Here is a 1,444-nt window from a genome sequence, read left to right as displayed (position 1 = left end):
TTGAGCCAAGATCCATCTGACAGCAGCTATGATATCCCTTGTTCCACATCCTCTTCTGAATCCAGCTTGCACCTCTGGAAGTTCTCTGTCAATAAACTGCCACAACCATTTTTGAATTATCTTCAGTAAGGTCTTACTTGCATGCAACATTAATGATATTGTTCTATAATAATAAAGGTAATGAGGTTAGTAAAATGCCTAAACAGAGTTTGAATAAAATACTGGATTTGAGTCATCAGAATTTGGATATGTAAAAATAGGGTGGTAGGTTGGGTCATGCTTACAACAGTCTCAAGATCAAATAAACTAATGTGACAATAACACTACTTCACATGTCACATGCATTTCCAGTAGCTTTCCTTTCCCTCAGTAGGTGCTGGCAGAAGATGGGCTCAATCATTTTCCAATATAGATGCCTAGCCCCAAAGCTAAAACATGAGAAATGAAGAGAGATAGAATAAACACTTTAAGGAATTCTACGGAGAAAATACCCCCTTTTTTCATAGCTCCACTTTTTCTCATGCTTAAAGAAACAGAACGCTTAGGGTGCCTGAAGTGGAACTCCTTAGGTGGAATGTTTTCAGGTCTACTGGACCAGTCAGAAATACATTCTGCACTTTTCTTTAAAGCCCCAACCTCTTTCTCTCCTTTTGTAGCTTCTTCTGAGTGAGCGCTGTGGTCCCTGCTGGTATGCATTTCTACATCAAACATAATCTGTCCGTCTTGTGAGAAAGGGCTGTCACAGTGAGAACTGCCTCTTGAACTACGATATCCTGATTCATGTTGTGCATCCAAAAGAATCTTCTCCATGTCTCCATTGTGGATAGAGAATGAGGAAGGTACATGTTTTAGACCGCCAATTTTCCCATTGCCATTGCTACTGTTCATTGGCAGCTCCACCCAGGAACTGATGAGATCTGCTGGTGGTGGCAAAGGCTGTTCCCCTTCTTCACAGTTGTTGTTGTTGTTATGCAGGGGCAGTGGCTGATCTTCTAAATTAGATGACATTGTTGGGCAGCTGTGAGAGTTGTGGCTGCAGCAGGACCTTCTCTGGTTCTTGAGCAGCAAAACAACACTGTTTCCGACTTTTGCATTCCAATCACTAGTAATAATCAACACATCTTGATTACATGTTTCGTTAGTTTCAGACTGCAGAAGTTGATAAAAATCTTCAATTTCCTTTACTGTACTTTGTCTTCTTGAGCCGCCCTTTGAAATCTTCTGTTCAGTTCTTTTATTTCTTTATTTTCCCCATGTGCTTTAGCTACTCTCCATTCAAGAACAAGAGTCAGAATCTCTTCTGACATCCATGTTGGTCTTTTCTTCCTTTCCTGTCTTTTAAATGCCCTTTTGCTTTCTTCATGTATGATGTTCTTTTTTTTTTCATTGTGATTTGTGTGAAGATTTACAGAGCAAATTCACTTTCCATACAGCAGTTCACATA

At 39.9% G+C, this 1,444-nt stretch overlaps 1 protein-coding gene across 1 annotated transcript; it reads right to left on the bottom strand.

Moving 5' to 3' along the window:
* Positions 1-396: 396 nt before the first annotated feature.
* On the bottom strand, positions 397-1,008 carry LOC103213540 (BCL2/adenovirus E1B 19 kDa protein-interacting protein 3-like). The gene has a single exon (XM_042783511.1). It carries the CDS (start codon positions 1,006-1,008, stop codon positions 397-399), a length of 612 nt encoding a protein of 203 aa, XP_042639445.1.
* Positions 1,009-1,444: the final 436 nt, after the last annotated feature.

Source organism: Orycteropus afer, unplaced genomic scaffold (assembly GCF_000298275.1).
Source record: "Orycteropus afer afer isolate SDZICR_OR568_19922 unplaced genomic scaffold, OryAfe1.0 scaffold06025, whole genome shotgun sequence".
Classification (NCBI taxonomy): Eukaryota; Metazoa; Chordata; class Mammalia; order Tubulidentata; family Orycteropodidae; genus Orycteropus; species Orycteropus afer.
The sequence above is the reverse complement of the archived record's forward strand: the minus strand, read 5'-3'. Positions and strand labels throughout refer to the sequence as shown.

Bases quoted from the DNA above. Each gene is read 5' to 3' on its own strand.
- LOC103213540 (XM_042783511.1), bottom strand. From the start codon at position 1,008: ATGTCATCTAATTTAGAAGATCAGCCACTGCCCCTGCATAACAACAAC.